This window comes from Desmodus rotundus, chromosome 12 (genome assembly GCF_022682495.2).
Source record: "Desmodus rotundus isolate HL8 chromosome 12, HLdesRot8A.1, whole genome shotgun sequence".
Taxonomy (NCBI): Eukaryota; Metazoa; Chordata; class Mammalia; order Chiroptera; family Phyllostomidae; genus Desmodus; species Desmodus rotundus.
In genome coordinates, this window is record NC_071398.1 from 72,881,130 (window position 1) to 72,899,593 (window position 18,464).

The following is an 18,464-nucleotide window of genomic DNA, read 5'->3' on the forward strand; positions in this document are numbered from 1 at the left end:
GCTGTTCTCTTCAAGGCCTTTACTGTGTTTGCCTTTCTCAACATCCTGATTTCTCACTCATCCTTTCATTTGATTTTCTGCCTTAGTTCTAAATGCCTGTCAATTTTTAGATTCCATAATTCTTTGTTCTTGTTTGGGAACCCATTCTCTTTGCCCTCTTTCTGCGCCGAGGGCCATTACCGTGGGTCCACCTGAAGCACGGTCTCAAGGTTACTCCTTCCCACGTGGCGGCCTGCTGCGCATTGCAGCCCAGACCTCTCTCCTTCTCATCAGGTCTCTGCCGAAGCATGAGCGGCTGGTGGACCTCCACGGTTCTGTCATCGACTACAACTATGGTGGTGGCTCCAGCATTGCCGTGCTGCTCATTATGGAGCGGCTCCACCGGGACCTCTACACTGGGCTGAAGGTGAGGCCAGGCAGGGAGAGAGTGAGATCCAGCTGGCAGCCAGGTCAGCACCTTCCTGTCTGGCCTTCCATCCTTTCTTGTTCACGCAGAGCTTCTAGCTTTTAGAAGACGTTATTGGAGTATTAAAACTTTATTACCCTTATTTCCAAAAAATCTTAAAATTTTTTCAGAATTTATTTTTCATGCAGTTCATATCCAAGATACTGTAACTTACTGTTTTACCCCTGTGGTGGTAGGAAAAATCTAGATTACTCAGAAGTGCAGAAAAGCTTCCTGTAATTCTGCTGTTCTTTCTCTCTCTCTCTCTCTCTCTCTCTCTCTCTCTCTCTCTCTTTTTGCTGTCAATGTATAAAGCCAGTTTTTGTTGTTTTGGTCAATACATAGAGTTATTACTACATGTGACTACTTTGTACAAAGCCCTTAAGGGCCATAGAGGGACATCAAAAAAGTATAATTGCCAGGAGCTTTTAAGAGAATTATAGTCAGAAATCTTCCATGAAGATGGGGTGTTTGAGTTGGCTAAGTACACATTGATGGCTAAGATTTGGGCCATTGGAAAGAAGAGGCCATACCAGGGGAGGAAATAGCATAATGCCAAAAGCACTGGAAGGCCCTTGAGGGCACCTGTCACCGTTGGAGCAGCTGGATCATTTTTGGGAATGTTCGGGGTGGGGGCAGATAATATGCCAAGAAATTTGGGAGCAAATTATAGAGAACTGAAGATGTTAAGAGTTTCCATAACATTCACATTCTGTTATAGACAACGAGAAGCTCTCAAAAGATTTTATTTGAGTGAAAGTGAAGTGCCATCAGTTGGATGTTGTGTTTCCCTGGTCTAAAATAACCACTAAAAGGGAAGTAGAGAAGTTTCACTGGAGCTAAGTAGAATCGGGGGTGGGGGGAAGCTACCACCAGGGCATCTGGGTAGGTCCCTTCTCACAGATTTCTCTTGTACCAGTTTATTTGGAAGCCTTAGAAATGTTTGCAGGAGCCATGAGAAATCAACATGATAAAGATTAAGTGACTCTGCAAGTGGTTTTCCCTCTTCGTTCCAGAGGAGTTGAGCTCAGCACTGTCTGATGCTTCTCCACAAGTGGGCTAGAGTATATCTGAGGCTTGGTAGAAGTAAGGTGAGTGAATGTGGTGTTTGAATAAGTAAAACCCAACCTGGCCTAACTAGGTCTATAAACCAGTGGGTGTAAATCTGCCTGAAGGGCCCAGAAATAATTCCTTTCAGCCTCAAGGGCCATTCCAGAGTTGGTTTAGGGGTTAGAATGAGCTCATGCCTTTACTCATTGGGTGCACCTCTCCTAGTCACATTTGGGGATTATCCAGCTGGCTTAAGAGCAGCTTCCAAGGGATCTTATCTGGCCTAGAGAGCTGGCCCTTCCTTGCTTTGCCTCTGCCTCCCTCTCCTAACTGCTTTCCTCTCCCGTTTTTCCAGCCGCTGCTCTGTCCTTGAGGACCCTTGTGCAGCCAGTCTTTTCGACCCCACAGAAGGAACTCTTAGTTGGTATAAGCGGGTTGGATTTGATGTGTTGTCCTGGTAGTGACACGTAAGCGCTCTTGTTTCCCCAAGGCTGGGCTGACCCTGGAGACACGTTTGCAGATAGCACTGGACGTGGTGGAAGGAATCCGCTTCCTGCACGGCCAGGGACTTGTCCACCGTGACATCAAACTGAAAAACGTGCTGGTAAGAGCTGTTTCTCTGAAATAATACGCTGCCTCTGGGTTAAGTGATCTCTCTAGGGTACATTGACATGTATGTTGGGTTGCAGGAAAGGTGGTAGAGTTAACAGCAGAATAGGTGGGTAGGATCTTGGACTTAAAGCTTAGGGAGGACTTGCATCATAGACCTAGTTCACGTTGCCTAAGGTTTTTCTCTCCCAACGCTTTTTAACAAATGTTAAATTTACAGAAAAGTTACAATAGTGGTGCTGTACGATGAAGGCCCATGTGCTGTTCACCCAGATTCACAGCCTCGTTTTTCCCTGTGTGGCCTCTGCCTCTCTCTACACACACCCACACACAGACTTTTGTACTGAACTATATAAAAGTAAATTGCAGGTGACACGTCATTCCTAAATACAGGCAGGCACACCTCGTTTTGTTGTGCTTTGCTTAATGCAGTGCTCAGATACTGTGTTCTTTTCAAATTGAAGGTTTGTGGCAACGCCGTCTTGAACAGGTCTGCTGGGGCCTCATTTCCAACAGCGTTTGCTCACTCCGTGTCTCCGTGTCACATTTTGGTCGCTCTAGCTTTCCAACTTCTTCATTATTGTTGTATTTGTTACGGTGATCTGTGATCAGTGACCTTTGATGTCACTACTGAAATCGCCTTGGGGCACCACAAACCACGCCCATATAAGGTGGCAAACTTAAGAACACACGTTGCCTGTGTTCTGACTGCTCCACCGATTCCCTGAGACACGACGATGTTGAAATCAGGCCAACTAATAACGTCCCAGTGGCCTCTAAGTGTTCAAGTGAGAGGAAGAGCCTCCCGTCTCTCGCTTTAAACCAAAAGGTAGAAATGATTAAGCTCAGTGAGGAAGGCGTGTCTGATGCTGCTTCTGCAGCTTCCTGACCTCTTGTGCCAGTTGGCCAAGTTGTGAATGAAAGGGAAGTTCTTGAAAGAAATTAAAAGTGTTACTCCAGTGAACACACAAAGGATAAGAAAGCAAACAGCCTTATTGCTGATGTGGAGGAAGTGTGAGTGGTCTGGGTAGAAGAGCCAACCAGCCACCACATTCCTTCAAGCCAGAGCCTATGATCCAGAGCATCGGCAGGTTCCTGGTCGCCCAGGGGCTCTGATGGAGATGTGCAACAAGACTGATGTTTTCATGCCGCTACGCAACATCCATTCTGTAGCCCATGGGACGGGGAGTCGTTTTCAAGTTCAAGTCTTACTATTTAAGAAATACATTTTGCAAGGCTTTTGTTGCCAAAGATGGTGATTCTTCTGACAGATCTGGGCAAAGTAAATTGAAAACCTTCTGGAAAGGATACACTCTTATAAATGCCATTTAGAACGTTTGTGATTCATGCATGGGCCTAGGTCAAAATATCAGCAGAGGTTTTGAAGAAGATTCCAGCTCTCATGGATGACTTTGAGGGGTTCAAAACTTCAGTGGAAGACTTACAAGTGGAGCCTAAAGATGTGACTGAATTGCTACAATCTCATGATGAAGCTTTGATGGTTGAGGAGTTGCCTCTTACGGATGAGCGAAGAGAGTGGATTGTTGAAGTGACAAGAAAGGGTTCAGAATATGACGTAACTTAGATGTTAAAGCAGCAACAGGGCTTGAGAAGATTGACTTCAATTTTGAAAACAGTTCTGTGGGTAAAATGCTATCAGACAGCATCATGTGCTACAGAGAAATCTAGTGAAAGGAAGAGTCACTGAAGCCCTGGCCGGGAAGCTTGGTTACAGTGTCATCCCCATGAGCCAAGGTTGCAGGTTTAATCCCCAGTCAGGGAACATGCAAGAATCAACCAATGAGTGCACAAATAAGTGGAGCAACAAATCGATGTTTCTCTTTCTCTCTGTCTTCCTGCTTCTCTCTCTCTGAAATCAATTTTTTAAAAAAGAAGTGAATCGATGCTTCAGACTTCATTCCTGTCTTACTTAAGACATTGCCACAGCTACCCAGTCTTCGGCATCCACCACCTTGATCAGTCAGTGGTCATCAGCATCGAGTCAAGACCCCCCACCAGCAAAGAGATTACAGCTCACCGAAGGTTCACACGATGGCTAGCATTTTCTTTTGGTTCACATCTCTACTGAGGTCAAAGGCTCCTGTGTATGTCATCATGGGTAGAGCTGCCACTGTCCCCCAAACATGACCCCTCTCCTCAGGACTCCAGCCCTTTCAGGCAGATTCTAGGAGGGCAGGGACAGGCCAAAGAGAACGCAAGGAATTGGAACCAGGGCTTTTTCTAGTGGGCAAGTAACCCATCCACCCTCCCAAAGCTGCTTATGGGATGTCTCCTTCACTGGAAACCAGCCCCACAGAGGAAACTTGGGGCATGGGATCTAAGGGCAGTGTACAGGAGGAGTGGGCCCTCAGATCTGGCCAGGTGGCACTAGCCCTCGCTGGAGTCAGGACAAGGGCAGAGCTTGACACCTAGGTCACCAGCCAGGTGGCAGTAGCAGCAGGAGGGGAATGTGGGAGCAGGGCTCACCCTCCTGATGAGTGAGGGCTACTCTGATGGGGGAAACACCTTCCACATTTGTTTCCTCACAGTAGGCAGGACAGCTAGAAGCGGAGGAGCAGCAGACTCATTCCCTGGATGCAAAGGGCGGCCTTAGACCGCAGTGTAAGGAGGTGGTGGTGTGCCTGGGCGGTGAACCACATCCTCGTAGGCTGGGGACTGAAGGCGATGAGGGAGCAATTGTTGAACAGTGAACTGGTAGGAGCAGGGCCAGCCCCGTGGCACTCCCCATGGTAGGCCGACAAGTTGATCTCACACTGCTGCTGCTGCAGCTGGCGTTAAAGTCATCGACGACAGAAGGTGCAGCAGCTGCTGAAGAGGATGAGGCCAGTCCAGAGCAGCCGGAACCCCCAGAGCTCAGAGCAGTGGGTGTAGCAGCAGCCTGTCTCCCTGGAGCTGTGACCACTCTAGCAGGGGTGGGGCTGCTTGTTCCCCCTGGGCAAGCTGCTGTCATGGCAACCAAAGTGCCCCCAAGGCTTCCTTGTTGCCGTCCCTGCTGCTGGCCCAAGCTCTGCCTCCACCTGCAGCCCCCTGAAGACTACAGCCTCCTCTGTACCGCCAGCCACCTGCCCCTGCCACCTCTGCTGCCACCACTGTGGTCCCTGCCCAGCCCACCTTTGCTGCGACCACCATCATTCCATGGCCAGAGCTCCCATCCCAGTGGTTAGCATTTTTTAGCAATAAAGTATTTTTTTAATTAATGTATGTACTTCGTGGGTTTTTTTTTAAAGATTTTATTTATTTTTAGACAGAGGGGAAGGAAGGGAGAAAGAGGGAGAGAAACATCAATGTGTGGTTGCCTCCCACACGGCCCCCACTGGGGACCTGACCTGCAACCCAGGCATGTGCCCTGACAGGAATCTATCCGCCGACCCTTTGGTTCACAGACCGGCGCTCAGTCCACTGAGCCACACCAGCCAGGGCCCTTGTGGGATTTTTTAAAGATACAATGCTGTTGCACACTTAGTAGACCACAGTATAGAGTAAAATAACTTTTTAGGTGCACTGGGAAACCCAGGGGTCCCGGGACTCACTTCGGGGGCTCTAGAGCAGTGCTCCGGAACTGAGCGGCAATGTGTCTGAGGTGCGCCTGCGCGTCAGCGTGTGTCTACTAAAGCAAAAGGGACATCTATGTAATGGAAATGCCGTTACCACGTTCTAAGAAATTTAACACTGATACAATTTTGTTGGTTAATATACAGTCTGTATTAACATTTTTTGATTGTCCCAAATATGTCCAGTTATCCCAAATGTAGTCTAATTCCAGATCCAATCCAAGGGCCATACACTGTGTTTTGTCATCGTGCTTGCTTAGCCTCCTTTAATCTAGAATAGTCCGTCTGCCTCTTTGGCCTTTGGGACTTTGGCATTTTTAAGGATTCCAGGTCTTGTTATTGCTTAAGGTTTGGTCAGAAATACTGGATAAGGGCTGAGTTGGGTAAATGCACATTAAAAGGTCATGACCCACCAGGCCTGTTATGTAAATTACAAAGAATCTTTTGACGTACTCCTCTTGAAAATCTATTGTGTTATTACTGAGTTATCTCTGGTATCACTTGAACGATATATAAAGGTACGGCAGTTTGGAGGAAAGGAAGGATCTTCCTAAAATTAATAGGCTGAAACCCATGAGGCTTATCAGTTACCAAGTGACACACAGATTTATTCTCTCGGGCCTTTGGGAAAGGAAACTACAGGGAATTCCAAAAGCTTCTTTAGCCAACCAGAGGACCTCAGTGTCCTTGCTTAGCAGCTTTCTGCCCGTGGGGTCTGGCGGCTGGAGGAGAATAAGCAGGAACTGAAATACTTTCCGCAGTGTTACTCACGCATTCTTCCAAGGTTTGTCAAGCTCCTGATAGTGCCAGGCGTCATGCTAAGTGCTGGGAATCCAAAGGTGAAAAGGGCAGTCATGCCATCGGGTTGCTCACAGGAATGAAGCTGGAGACGGGGAGGCTGGGGGCAGGGTTGATGAGGTATTGCCGTGAGGTAGACACCTACCGTGAGCTCGGTTGCCACGGAGTGGAGTGCTGTGTGCAGAATCAGACACAGGGCAACTCGAACCCTGCTTTGTTGGCAGCTGGACAAGCAGAACCGAGCCAAGATCACTGACTTAGGATTCTGCAAGCCAGAGGCCATGATGTCAGGCAGCATTGTGGGGACGCCAATCCATATGGCCCCCGAACTTTTCACAGGTAAGCTGGAGGGCAGGGAGTGGGTCTGGGGAGGGCTCCATGCTACAGCACTGAGTGCCACCCCTTGAGGTAAGAGTGGTGTCCACAAGTCGTGCTGGCAGATCCAGCACGGGCAAGGGAGGAAACAGGCAGGGAGAAACTAAGACAAGTAGAGGAGAAGTACAGGTAAAGGGGTCAGAAAGAAAAGTGCAAGTGGGAGTCACCAACCATTCTTTTGGCTGTCTCTCTGGGCCTTAATTGTCATAATCAACCAATTATTTAATCACAAGTATTGATTGACTGACTCCTATCCTGTACTAGGTGTTGTCCCCTATCGTTTAAGAACTTACAGATGACGGCGATGTATTAATAGGTGTCAGATAATGAGGAGGGCAGTACCAGACACCATGCGATACAGTGCTAAATTAAGTCTGCGTAATGTGACGCTGATGCTCGGAGAAGGGGTGGGTTAAGGTTGAAATGTTTGACCGTTTTCTGGTAGAGGTAAGAGTTTACGTAGAACTTGAGTCCAATCTGGAAAAATTAGTAGGCGGAAAGAGGATTCGTTATTAAGAATATTCTTTGAGCTAGGCAGAGTGAGTATTTTTTTTCATATATTTTATTCCATTTAATCCTCACTAGAATTCTGTGGTGATATTGACTCGTTTCTGTGTCTATATCATGAATAAAGTTAAGTCACGGCCCGATTGCTGAAGAAACCCACCCTAGAGCACTGAGCTAGAAGTCGCGGATCTAGGAATGGAGTCTTGGTGTTTCAGTCTCTAGTGTCTGACCATGTCTTTTCATGAAAGAACGAAAACTCCGGAGGCTGGGGAACGGGAAGTAGGAGGAAAATTGCAGAATAGAAATAAGCGTTATAGGAGAGAAATCCATTTGGGGAATAATAGCAAGCGAGGTGGAGATAAAATGCAGTGAGCTTAAAATTCACACAGAGGAGTGAATGCTCAATGTAGAAGAAGTGAGGTGTTACTGTGCTTTCGAGCAGGTAAGGAACGGAAAATGTTTGTGGAAGATTAGCTTGGCAGCAGTAGGGAGAGGGAACTTGAGGGGCCAGAACCAAGGTAGGGAAACGGTGGCTGTCTTCATGCTTAGGTTGGTGGTGGTGCTAAATAAACAACACTGACAGATTTGAGATAAATTCAGAAGAAGAATGGATAATGGTGTCTTTTTTTCTTTTTAAGTTGATAGGAGCGATGAACAGAAAGGATTACTACACAATGACCCCAAGGTTTTGAGCCTGAGTGGTTGTGAGGAGAGGCTCTAAGGTTCGTGAGGAGGATGGAAAGGCAGTCACAGGTTCCCCGTTAGTAGTGGGGAGAGTGAAATTAGCAATATCTTAGAATTTCTCTCCCTAGCCTCGTTCACGAGTCCTCCCCCAACCCTTCACCCAGTGACCCGTGTAAGTGTCGGGGGTCAGCTCGGGCGCCGTAGTCCCACACACACTGGAACGACACACAGTCATCGTTTTTCTTCTAGATTTACTTTTTTAAAATTAAACTTCTACTGCCCCTGCTCTTATTATTTTTTTGGCTGCTTCATATTTAAATTGCTTTGATTGTTTCTACTGCATTTCATTCTAATGCTGTCAGAATAATCTTTCTAAAATATTTTTCTTCATGTCACCTCCTGCTCTAAAACATAAATAACTTCTGTTGTCCACTCAATTCTAACTCTTCTGTCTGACTTGAAAAATCTTTATATTCTGGTTTCAACTTGCCCATCCACCTGTACTTCCCACCTTTCTTTTCTTAATATGACCTTCCACAATTAATCTTTTTTGACTGTCCCTTTAAAATAAAAGACCTGTTTTCCTTCTCCTTTGTCATGTTCTAGTCTTGGCTCTCTTAATATCTAGCTTTGGCCTTGAGTGCCATAGTTCTTTCTAGTACAGAATGGGCGTTAATGAATGTGTCCTGCCCCCCAGGGTCGTTAGGAGACAGAATGGATGTTGAAAGCTTTAGAAGAAAGTGCAAAGACTTGTGTAGACGCACGTTAGTGGTGATGCTGTTGATTCTCTCCCTGCTCACTGCGTGTCATCCCTTCTTGTTGTAGGGAAGTACGACAACTCCGTGGATGTCTACGCTTTCGGCATTCTTTTCTGGTATATCTGCTCAGGCTCGGTGAGGCTCCCCGAGGCATTTGAGAGGTGCGCCAGCAAAGATCACCTCTGGAACAACGTGCGGAGAGGTAAGAGCCACAAACCTACCTCGTCTGAACTCCTCGACTGAGGGCAGACTGAGACCAGACACTGCAGCAGGGGCCTCCCCTCAGACCTTCGATTCCAGGCAGCGTGGTACTGAACTGTCTCATAAAGGCTGTTTTCTTTAAGATTTCCAGCTCCTCAGCTGTGTCGCAGTTTACCATCACTGTTCCTTTAGGTTCTGATCTAGATTTTTGCGGTTGGAGCCAACGCTTCCTGTATTCTTCAGTATCCTGAGCCCCAACTGGGTCATTAGCCCGAGAGCTCATCATGTCTTTGGTTTTCCTGGTGGCCCTCTCACTGACTCTGGTCTTATTTCCACGTTCCTCTCTCTAGGGGCCCGCCCAGAACGCCTTCCCGTGTTTGACGAGGAGTGCTGGCAGCTGATGGAAGCCTGTTGGGATGGTGACCCCTCTCAGAGACCTCTCTTGGGTATTGTGCAGCCCATGCTTCAGGGCATAATGCACAGGCTGTGCAAGTCAAATTCTGAGCAGCCGAACAGGGGACTGGATGATTCTACTTGAATGCAAAGACCTTTCTCTTTCACTGTCCATTTCTTCCCTTCCCCTCACCTTTGGCCATGGGGAGAATGTGACAGTTGTTCATTACAGAGGGCTCCCAGGGGAATCGATGCTTGCCGGGCCTCCGCAGGCAGAGATAACTCCCGGACGCTGCTGTCGGGTGGCTGAGCGTGTTCAGCAGTTCACTGATGCCCCAAGCTGTTTCTTCAGCAAAAGGTCGTCTCGGGCATGGGTAAAAGGCTGAAGAAGGCCACGTTGTGGCCTCACAACTGAAAAGGAGGTAAATGTTCCCATTGTCTGTTCACTGTAGGTTTCTAAGACAAGGGGGACAGTGCAGTGGCAATAGTGTTAAAAACTATAATTTTCATAGTTCGGACTCTAGCTGAGAATAGTTTGGATCTATCCAGTTGTCAGAATCCTTAGAAAATTTAAGCTCAGTTCTGGAATTGTGAAAATGTAGGAGCAAAAAAATAACTTGTGGATAACTCTTTCCTGCTATCTGCACCCAGAGATCTCAGGCTGCAACAGCCAGGGGCCCCAGTGATAAAGCTAGAAACACAGCCATCTGTTCCTTCCAGTGCCAGTGTGTTTACATTTATAGGAGCCCCGGCTTCCGGGGGAGGGTTTCACAGTTCATCGCCGGAGGCCACAAGAAGAAAACAACACGTGTGCGTGTTTGTGTGTGCTGTTGGATCTCAGTTACTGCTACTCCTTGAACAGAATTTCTTCCACCCCTGCGTCTTCACTTTCTTTTTGTCTGTTTGGTCTCACAGTGGGGAAGCTCCAGTTGACATGGTCCTTCGGGGTGAGTGAGTAAAACTGACCCAGTGCAAAGCGTCTGGTGAGACCGAAAAGTGGGCAGTGATCTGGGGCCGCGGGCCCCCACAAACCCGCCAGAAGGGTACCAGTTTGTTTTCTAAAACTTAAAAAAAAAAAAAATCACTCATTCTTTCAGAGTTTGAATCTAACACACTGATGTTTTTTAAGCTTGACCAGTGAGCTTTTTAACTGAGGTTTCTTCTGGCCCTTGTCCCTTCTTTTTACCTTATTTTAAATGCAATGTAGAAAAGAACCAGATGAGAGAGAAGGACGCTCCGTGTAGTTCCGAGTGTGCCCTCGTCCCTGCGTGCCAGTGTCTGGGCGAGCCCTTCCTTTGCACTTGGCAGGCGGGCGGTGGTCTTCTGGAGAGTCTGTCGTGAAGTGGGCTTACACAAGAAGAGAAATTCCTGTGCCAGTCAAAGGACGGGGAACAATCTAAACACCGGTGCATCTTAGACCTTGACTTTAAGCCTCCCTCAACCAAAATGGTCCATCAGATTTAGAAAAACGTGCAGGCGAGGGAATGGGCAGTGGAGGTGAGCAGCCTCCTCCATCGGCCCTGGGCCTGAGCACTGTGGCCTGTCCCCTGTGCCTCGTCCCAAACAGTGAAACAGGTCCCAGAGTAGACGTATAAGACAGTGGTCAGATTGGCTGCTGGAATTTTCTGGGGTTGCTAGTGACAGAATGACCATCTCTTAAACATTAACAGGGTATATACAAAAAAATTTCCGTATAACTTTCAAAGTTCAGTTTTTAACCTAGCTATCCTGGGCTCTGATCCTGATATTTGTGAGCGTAGTAGCCCCTGAGGACTCGCAGCCCTTCAGAAATTCCGCCCAGAGCTGAAAACCTTCTTACTTGCAGTGGTTAAGTTTACTGACCCAGTGTCTGGGTTCTGTAGGCTCCAGCCTCGTTTTGGTGGAATGTTCAGTGTATCGCTCAGAATTTTTAACACTTATTTAGCTATACCTCAAGTCCCTCTATTCTTGTCAGCATGGACTCGTTGCCCTTCTGGGGACTATCCCGGGCCTTCCAGGAAGCCATGCTTCAAGTTAAAAAAGTGGAAGTGAGTAGTCTCTACTTGATGAAAAGTCGGTGCAAGGCTTGTTCTGAATGAAATTGCAAGAAAACTTTTATAGGGTTCCCTCTTCCACACTGTCTGTGTGACTCTGGCCATCATCAGGAGTCAGCGCTCCCATTATGGAGCATTCCTAACATCCACATTCCTGGCATCCTTTGGAAGTCTTATACTCCCGTGCACACATGGGAGGTTAGGTTTTTCTCCACCCGGAGACCCTTTCTGGTGTATCCCCTGTGGCTTAGTCTGCTCTCAGACATCAGTTTCCTAGCAGATTCCCACATTTTCCCCCTGCGTGAGGAGGGAGGGGCTCATGGATGAGTGGTTCTGCTGCAGTTCATTTACAGAAAAAGTCGCCAGGCCAGCCAAAGCCCACGTACAGGCACTGGACGTGTTATTTAAACACTCAGCAGGCTGAGTGCAGGAATACGTGTTGCATGTATACTTCGCTTTTGTTTTACACATTGTCAGCAAATTTGGGGTTCTTTGTCCCTTTGGCACCCATTACTATTAAAGTGATGGAATGCCGTGAAATGTACTGTATTGTATATTACTTGGGAAGATACTAGGTTATTAAAGAAGTTTGGTGGCAGTTGGACTATCAGGGGCTCAGCAAGACCAAAGTCTGAAAGATTTTACCACCTTGCCTTGGCTGTATGTGCTCCCCGTGTTGAGGCGAGATCATGGCTGGGGGAGGAAGAAGGAGGGGATGAGAAATTACCCTGGGCTCTACCCTTCTAGTTAGTTCAGTAAGGGCAGTTTACCCCAGCCCAAAAATGATCGCCTGGCCATTTGCAGTGCACTTAAAGTCTGATCACTTAAACGTTGCTTCAGAACCGAGTAAGGGACCCTCCTGTGGTGCAGTTGGAAGATGGTAGGGTCTGGAGCCAGGAGTGGCTGACCCTGTGCCCAGGGAGCCAGCAGCAAGGTCAGTCATGGGTGGAGGAATGCTCGTTTGGGTGAGGTTTCCACAGGCGTGCCCTAGTTCCCTTGACCCTCTTGCAGAGAGAGGCTCATTGATTGAGCAAGCCTTTCACTTCTCTGGAAAGGAGGACTGTGCTGGTTCTTCCCAGACCAAAGAGAGTCGCTTGTGACTCCATCAGTTTCAGGGGGACAGAGCCTAGGCAGCAGCTTCTCCTAATTTTTAACACTAAATGTCAAGGAAACAGTGAAGGAAAGGATACATTACTACCACAGATAGAAACGGGGGAATAGTAGAACTCTCAACTAGTACCTGTCAGCTCTCCAATACATTTTTATTTTGTTTTGTTTTATTGCATCATTGCTCGAGCAGCCAAAGATATTGGAAAAGTTTTTTTTGTTGTTACAGGAGAAGCTGTTTGGGCTGCAACGTGATAACTGCACTGAATGACACTTTATTTTTGTTTTTATTCAGCACTGACAAGCCCAGGGAGGTTGGTGGTTACAGTAGCATTTGGAGGAATAGACTCCCTCTGGCCTTGCTGGGTGTTCCGTCTGCCTAATCAGGGACCCTCCAAACTCCACAGTGCATCGGAGCTGGCTAAACAGCCCTCCAGAAGTCCGTTGCCAAAAGAGGAGTTGTTTTCTTTTGAGATTTCAAAGCTTCATTTTGGGATTTGCTGGATCAAATAACCCATTTTCTCTTTAAAAGAAAAAAAAAAAAAGAGGGTTTATCCTTCTCAATGTGGAGGTGGGGAGTGGTGAGGGCTAGTGTGGATGGTAATAGGTAAGGAGGGAGCAACCTTGAGAAACTTGTATTGTAAACTCCCTTGGGGGTTTCAGATACAGCACTACTGTTCTTACAAGGGTTTTATTTTTAACTTCACCTGCTTTGTTAACATCCAGCCCAACGGAGACGATGGCAGAGACTGTGTGAACACCTGGCGCTGGGTAGGCCTTCTTCCCCAGAGGGTTGAAAGGAAAATTGGTCTGGACAGCTTGGTGTCTTTTGTCTTTATGTAATACTTTTGTTTGTTTTAAAGCACTAATGTTTATTACAGTGTTGAATAAAAATGTTATATACTAAGGGTGTAGAATAAAAGTGCAATAACAAGAGAAATTACTTTGGCAAAAACTTTAGTCCTCACACTCTCTCCTTTCTTGTGCTACCTGTCTCTTTCCACGTTGTTCCATTTCCACGTTGTTACAGCAGGACCCTGTTAATTGTGTGTATTTTTAAGAGACGCAATTAAGGGACAAGTCTTCACTTAGTGTAATTTTGAAGGGTAGGGTCTGGTTTTATAGAGTATTCTATATAGTTGCTGGGTGCAAATACCAGATGTGCTGTATAATAAAGATCATATTAACATTTTAGATTTATGTGTTTGGCTTTTGTTTTCCCCTGTGTTAACAGGACACTCCTGACTCTATTCCATTTCCACTGGGACCTCTGCAGTCTGTCAGTTTGCCTTAGAGATTGATGGGTTATGCCACTCCCCCACAGATGGCTCTTGGTTTCCAGGCGATGTTAACGCTGTCAGGAAGTAGGGCAAGGGAATGGAAGGTGGGCCAGTAGAGAAGAGGGGGGCAAGGTGTGGTGACAGCAATGTGTTTTTCAGAGACTTTGCAGGGTTTGTACCCTGTTCTCCAGCTTCTCTTCAGCACAAGCATGCAGCATTCTCAGCTCACGCATGAGCCTAGCTATTCTTTATTATACTGTGAGAGCATCCGGGGGTGGAATCTGTATACCGGCCTATCTGTGTTTGGAATATTTGAACTTTCTGTTCAGGCCCCCCCTTCAGATTTGCTTGTTAGACAGTGCCCAACAGGCACCGTCAGAGGCCACTACCAGCAGAGTGGCACTGTCTGCAGTGGCCGGGAATGTCAGCAGGTGGCATGCCACCTTTTCCCCAGGGTATGTGTTACTATGTTTTGGGTTACCATATCCTGCTTGCAAGGCTGTGTCACTTTTTGCTGTAACTGCTTGTGATTTGGCTGCAACACAAGTTTAGCCAGGAGATGGCAGCATACCTTAAACAGTTGGATACGTTTTTGATTAAGTCTTAAAGGAAAGATAAAGTATCTCAGTGGCTCTCTGCCTACTCCTACACATTTAATGCAGATGAGCCTCTTACTCGTGAAATTCTCCACTAATTCCAGCCACCCTGCACAGCCAAATATCTCCCATCTTACATGCACATATCATATATTCTAGTATAAATTTCAGTACGGTTCTCTTTTTCTCTGACCATTCTTACTTTGGAGAAAATCGCTTGTGTATATACATTTTTAGATTGGGCATGCTTTTCCAAGAACATCTCCCTCAGCAGGCTCCTCCTTTGAGTAGGGTAACTGGGGTGGCTTTCCTGGGCCTGTGATTGGGTGGCGTTCAGAGGGGAGAGGCCACCGAGTTGCTGAACACTGATAAATTTAACCTAGATATTTTTACCTTCAGTAGGATCCCAAGGTGTCCGCAAAGTGTTCACTGAGTGCCCTTTGAAGTGCAGTTACGGGTGGCCATGAACTGGTTTAGGTCTCTTAAGGTCCTCTTAGGGATGACCTGTCCCTTAGTATATTCTAAAGATGGAATTTCAAAATAGTGGAGAAACAGACTATAAAAATGGCTATTCACCTGAGGAAAAAAATAGCCTTAAATCATGAAAAAAAAATTTAAAAGTATACTAAATATCTAAATATAAAAAAAACTATAAAGGAACTAGATAATGGCATATACATCGAGTATTTGTTATATACTAGGCACTATTCTAAATGCTTTACATGTATTAACTTAACCTTCACCAGAACCCCATTTTACTGATGAGAAAGTTAAGTACCAAGGTCATGTAACTGATAAATGCCAGAGCTGGGATTCGAACCTTGGAAGTCTGGCTCCAGAATCTCTCCTCCTACAACTAACCACTGTGCTGTGCTATTCCACCTCCAGGGAAAAATGCATGTAAGTATGTTCATTTGTAGTTTGGGGGAAAGGAGAACTTTTCTGGGTGTGATCAGGAACCCAGAAGCCATAGAGAAAAAAGTAATGGAAATTATAAAGAACAAATAACACATCCAAAGACACCAAAAGCAAGATTAATACAGATCACTATTTGGAGGGAATAATTTCAATATATAACTGATAAAAGGTTTATATTCCTAATATATGAAGAAACCAATAAAAGCTTTTTAAAATAAATTGGCTAATACATATTTGAAAGATATATTTATCCTCACCAGTAATCGGGAAATGCATAGAAAGCCAAAAAGATGCTTGCATCTATCAAATTCCTGAAAATAAATATTAAAAACCTATTTATAAGTGTGGGTGATGAGCAGCACTTCTTCCGGATGCTTTTGGGAAGTGGGTATAGCCAGAAAAAGGCAATCTGGCAGTACGTAATATAAACATCTTAAATGTATATATCCTGCCCTGGCTGGTGTGGCTCAGTGGATTGAACACCGGCCTGTGAAACAAAGTGTTGCCGGTTGGATTCCCAGTCAGGGCACATGCCTGGGTTGCAGGCCAGGTCCCCAGTAGGGGGTGCATGAGAGGCAACCACACCTTGATGTTTTTCTCCCTCTCTTTCTCCTTCCCTTCCATCTAAAAATGAAAATAATAAAATCTTTTAAAAATGTATATGTCCTTTGTTCCAGAAATGATTTCTAGGCAATTCCCTACCTACATAAATATTTGCACAGGTGTGCAAAGCTATATAAGTATAAGGGTGTTTATTGCATCATTACTTCTCTCATTTTCTACTAAAAACTTGGATAAATTTATTTTTTGAAATCCTGTCTTAAGGATTTACTAACCACTTTATTTTACAGTAATAAAGCAAGCAGCGAGTTAAATTATTTGCAAAGTTAATGTATTTTTTATTGAATTTATTGGGGTGATACTGGTTAATAAAATTATATAGGTTTCAGGTGTGCAATTCTGTAGTATATCGTCTGTATATTGATTGTGTGTTCACCACGCCAGGTCAAGTCTCCTTCCATCACCATTTATCCCCGCTTTACCCTCTCCTCCCCCACCCCCCTTGCATCATCATTTGTAATACTAAAAAGTTGGAGACAATGTTGATGTCTGACAAGGGAAGATTAAATTGTGGAGCTCATGCCATGGAATACTATGCAGCTATTAAGAGGAATGGCAGATCTCTATGTACTGAAAAGGAAAGATGTTTATACTCTATCAATGGGTTAAAAAATAATTTATATGAGTATATTTGTTATGATCCCTGTTATGTAAAAATCCCTTCCACTCCCCATGACCCTGTATCATCTAGAGATCCAGTCCATCTCTTCCTGTATATATAAAATGCTGGAAAACATTTGTAAGGATATGTATCAAACTGGTACCAATGGTATTCATAGGGAGAGGACTTCCAACTTTTAGCGTATTGACTTTCCTATTGTATTGTTCGTCTGCTACGAACATCTGTTTTTCTCATCTTTTAAGAAAAAGGAATGAATTGACCAGTTTAGGAGAAAGGAAGTATGTTTTGGAAAGATACTAGGGGCCTACAAGATCAACAGGAAACTGGAAGATCAGGCCCACAGAATCGGTGGGCAGGAAGCAGAGGGGGTTTGCAGGCTCCTGAAGAGGACTCACCGCGGCTGTGAAGAACCATCTTCACTCAAGTCAGCAGCCAGGGGGAATTTTCTCAGCTGGCCCAGCTCAGGTCCCAGGCCCGCTGTGTTGGTTCCGAACCAGAAGGCTCTGTCTAACCCCAGATACCGTAGTGAAAGGTAGATCTTCCTGCTCACAAAACTGTTCAGTGGAGGAGATAAAATTCCTGAAATTAACCGAAGAGCTGTAGAAAATGGACATAGATTCAGGACAGGCCCTAGGTGGCAGGTGTCCGCTTCAGTTCACTGCTTGGGCTGCTGGACTTCACACTCACCCGTCTGGCGCTACTGGGGAGGCACAGTCGTCCGTGAAAGTGGATTTGTAGACGAGCCATAACTGGGTCTCTCGGAAGACATTTCAAAATCTTTGGAGGGTTTTTTTTTTTCATTGAAAGAAGACCCCCTTGGCTTCTATTTCCTTTCTTCTCCCTTTTTTCTCTCAACATGGCTTCCCAAAGAAATTAATATTAAAGATGCATGCCCCGACCAGTGTGGCTCAGTTGGTTGGGCATCATCCCACAAAGTGAAATGTCACCAGTTCGATTCCAGGTCAGGGGCACGTGCCTGGGTTGCGGGTTAGGTCCCCAGTTGGGGCGTGCAAGGAAAGCAGCCAATTGATGTCTCTCACTCACACTGATGTTTCTCTCCTCTTTCTCCCTCTCTCTAAAAATCTAAAATAAAATAAAAATTGTTAAAAAGATGTGAAGCGTCTAAGAATATGCTAAATCAGAGCTTTCTATGTGTGAAGTGCAGGAGTGGAAACAGCAAAAGGATGGGGAAGTGCCAGGTGCAACAGGAAGCCACAGGCTCTGGAAATCAGGGCTCTGGGGAGCCACTCCAGGTTCCAAGCTGGGAACATGGAGAAACAATACAGGGTTCGTCTGAGATATTTTACTGCGCAGGATTTGCTTACAGTTTTAAAAAGTTATCATTGCCCTGGTTGGGTAGCTCAGTTAGTTGGAGCATCATCCCACACACCAAAAGGTTTCGGGTTCAGTTCCCGGTCAGGGCGCGTACCTAGGTTGCAGGTTTGATCCCTGGTGGGGGTGCATATGGAAGGCAACCCTACGGGAGGCAACTGCTCAATATTTCTCTCTCTCCCTTCCTCTCTCAAGTCAATTTTTTAAAAGAGTTATTATTTACTGTCAGATATTTGCAAAAAAAAAAGCATATGTAGCATCCTTGTAATTATGAAACAATTTTAAAAATACAAAGTCACCATGTAATTTGTAGACCAGAACATTAACCATAATTTTGAAGCCCCTGTGTGCTCTCCCCAGATGCCCTCCCTACCCCGAGGTTACTATTGTGCTTATTCTTGTGCTTTAAAAAAAGGTTTCCCAAATACACATGGACCCTAAACAATGTATGTTGGTTTTACATACTCTAGAGCTTTATAGAAACAGTGTCACCTGTATTTAGCCCCGTATGACTTCCGTCTCCCTCAGTGAGTCTCTGATTTCCCCCAGGCTGACTTGTGGCC

General features: G+C 45.8%; 1 protein-coding gene across 2 annotated transcripts in view; it reads left to right on the forward strand.

Annotated features, from left to right (window-relative positions):
* DSTYK (dual serine/threonine and tyrosine protein kinase) overlaps positions 1 to 13,726 on the forward strand; it is a 53,499-nt gene extending 39,773 nt beyond the window's left edge. Inside the window, exons 9-13 of one of the 2 annotated variants that reach the window (XM_024575082.4) lie at positions 274 to 406; positions 1,986 to 2,099; positions 6,699 to 6,813; positions 8,866 to 9,000; positions 9,350 to 13,726. In XM_024575082.4, coding sequence (XP_024430850.2) covers positions 274 to 406; positions 1,986 to 2,099; positions 6,699 to 6,813; positions 8,866 to 9,000; positions 9,350 to 9,537 — 685 coding nt within the window. In that variant the 3' untranslated portion in view covers positions 9,538 to 13,726. Of the gene's footprint in view, positions 1 to 273; positions 407 to 1,985; positions 2,100 to 4,653; positions 6,667 to 6,698; positions 6,814 to 8,865; positions 9,001 to 9,349 lie in introns of those variants that run through there. The other variant, XM_045182521.3, reaches the window with a different exon arrangement.
* The last annotated feature ends 4,738 nt before the right edge of the window (positions 13,727 to 18,464 follow it).